The sequence below is a fragment of the Mandrillus leucophaeus genome, unplaced genomic scaffold (assembly GCF_000951045.1).
Source record: "Mandrillus leucophaeus isolate KB7577 unplaced genomic scaffold, Mleu.le_1.0 Scaffold161, whole genome shotgun sequence".
In the NCBI taxonomy this organism is placed as follows: Eukaryota; Metazoa; Chordata; class Mammalia; order Primates; family Cercopithecidae; genus Mandrillus; species Mandrillus leucophaeus.
The window spans coordinates 1,749,735-1,751,872 of NW_012101599.1; the positions used below are offsets into that span (position 1 = coordinate 1,749,735).

Consider the following 2,138-nt stretch of genomic DNA (forward strand, 5'->3'; position numbering starts at 1 on the left):
GGTGACCTCTGACTGGGCGGAGGGGTGTTGGTGACCTCTGGGCGGAGGGGTGTTGGTGACCTCTGAGTGGGCGGAGGCGTGTTGGTGACCTCTGAATTTCTTCCCTGTTCCCAGGCGGCGGTAGTAGTGGTGTTCAATTTTGCCATGGTTCTGCTCATCTTTCCTGCCATTCTCAGCATGGATTTATATCGACGCGAGGACAGGAGACTGGATATTTTCTGCTGTTTTACAAGGTACGTTTTCAGACCGCTGTGGCCTTTTGGTTGGGTGCAGAATTGTGCAGTGAGAGAACTCTTTCAGCCTGTGGACTTAGGCATGTGGGTGACAGGGTTTGTGCTGGCGTGGAGGATACAGGGGAGAGATTGGACAGAGGCTGCCTCCCTAGGGGGGCATCAGAGTCCCCTGGGCTTCCTTCTCCCCTGCCCCAGCTGAACAGTCTCACAGCCCTCGGGATGCTGATACCGATGACCCCTTTGCCCATCATGAACTGATGTTGCCAATTGTGGGAGCGCTTCATATCTCCGCGTTAGAGCAGAACAAGATTGAAAACCACCCTCTAGAAGATGTGTAGTTCTTTGGTGGTGGTTTGATTTTGTTTGGAATTATGCTTTGAAGGATTCGTCATGATGGAACTTGCTTTTGGAAGGCAAATTTAGGATCCGTTCTCCATGTGGCCTCCTCAGACTGACTTTTATCTAGTTCACCAGGCAATGATGTTATCAGCCAGGTGATGCTTCTGGAGCTCAGCAGTGTAACGTTTCTCTTCCCAAGTCAGGGCTGTGTAAAATGGGTTCCCCGTACGCAGTGAAAATGGCAGAATGAAAGCACCGTTTCCCTCTTTCAGCATAACATTGCATCGTGCTTCCCTCCTTTCAGCCCCTGCGTCAGCAGAGTGATTCAGGTTGAACCTCAGGCCTATACCGACACGCGCGACAATACCCGCTACAGCCCCCCACCCCCCTACAGCAGCCACAGCTTTGCCCATGAAACGCAGATTACCATGCAGTCCACTGTCCAGCTCCGCACGGAGTACGACCCCCACACACACGTGTACTACACCACCGCCGAGCCGCGCTCCGAGATCTCCGTGCAGCCCGTCACCGTGACGCAGGACACCCTCAGCTGCCAGAGCCCGGAGAGCACCAGCTCCACAAGGGACCTGCTCTCCCAGTTCTCCGACTCCAGCCTCCACTGCCTCGAGCCCCCCTGTACCAAGTGGACGCTCTCATCTTTTGCTGAGAAGCACTATGCTCCTTTCCTCTTGAAACCAAAAGCCAAGGTAATCTGCCACAACTTAAGACTCTTCCTGTCTTCAAAAAAATAACAGATTGCTTCTACTTTTCTTCTTTTTCCTTAAAAAAATTTCTATAAGTATGATATATTTCAGTCCTCCAAAAGTCAACGCTTTTAGAGCATAGGGCCATTTTAATGAGGTTATCTTCTGTGGGAGTGAACCAGCATGCAGCGAATCTTTTTATGAATGAGGTTGTTTAAAAATGTGATTATTGCCAGGTGCGGTGGCTCATGCCTGTTATCCCAGCGCTTTGGGAGGCTGAGGTGGGAGGATCGCTTGAGCCGGGAGTTCGAGAACAGCCTTGGGCAACAAAGGACGACCCTGTCTCTACAAAATATTTTAAAAATTAGCCAGGGACAGGTGTGGCTCACGCCCCTAATCCCAGCATTCTCGGAGGCCAAGGCCAGCGGATTGCTTGAACCCAGGAGTTCGAGACCAGCCCAGGCAACGTGGTGAAACTCCATCTCTACAAAAAATTGCCAGGGCATGGTGCTGTGCCTATAGTCCCAGCTGCTTAGGAGGCTGAGGTGGGAAGATCACTGAGCCCGGGGATTCAAGGCTACAGTGAACCGTGATGGCACCACTTCATTCCAGCCTGGGTGAGAGAGTAAGACCCTGTCTCAAAAGAGAGAGAGGGAAAAAAAAGGCATGGTGCTGTGTACCTGTAGTCCTAGCTACTTGGGCAGCTGAGACAGGAGGATCACTTGAGCCCAGGAGTTGGAGGCAACAGTGAACCCTGATCATGCCACTGCACTCCATCCTGGGAAACAGAGTGAGATCCCAACTCAGATAAATAACAAAACAAGGCTGGGCGTGGTGGCTCACGCCTGCAATCCCAGCACTT

At 51.9% G+C, this 2,138-nt stretch overlaps 1 protein-coding gene and 1 long non-coding RNA gene across 2 annotated transcripts in view; one reads left to right on the plus strand and one right to left on the minus strand.

Annotated features, from left to right (window-relative positions):
- The window catches only part of PTCH1 (patched 1), an 81,190-nt gene that overhangs the window by 44,476 nt on the left and 34,576 nt on the right, over positions 1–2,138 (plus strand). The window contains exons 12-13 of the mRNA XM_011976008.1: positions 115–233; positions 877–1,279. Coding sequence (XP_011831398.1) covers positions 115–233; positions 877–1,279 — 522 coding nt within the window. The remainder of the gene's footprint in view (positions 1–114; positions 234–876; positions 1,280–2,138) is intronic.
- LOC105536602 overlaps positions 60–2,138 on the minus strand; it is a 15,170-nt gene continuing 13,091 nt past the window's right edge. Inside the window, exon 4 of the long non-coding RNA XR_001005615.1 lies at positions 60–1,352. This is a non-coding gene — a long non-coding RNA (uncharacterized LOC105536602). The remainder of the gene's footprint in view (positions 1,353–2,138) is intronic.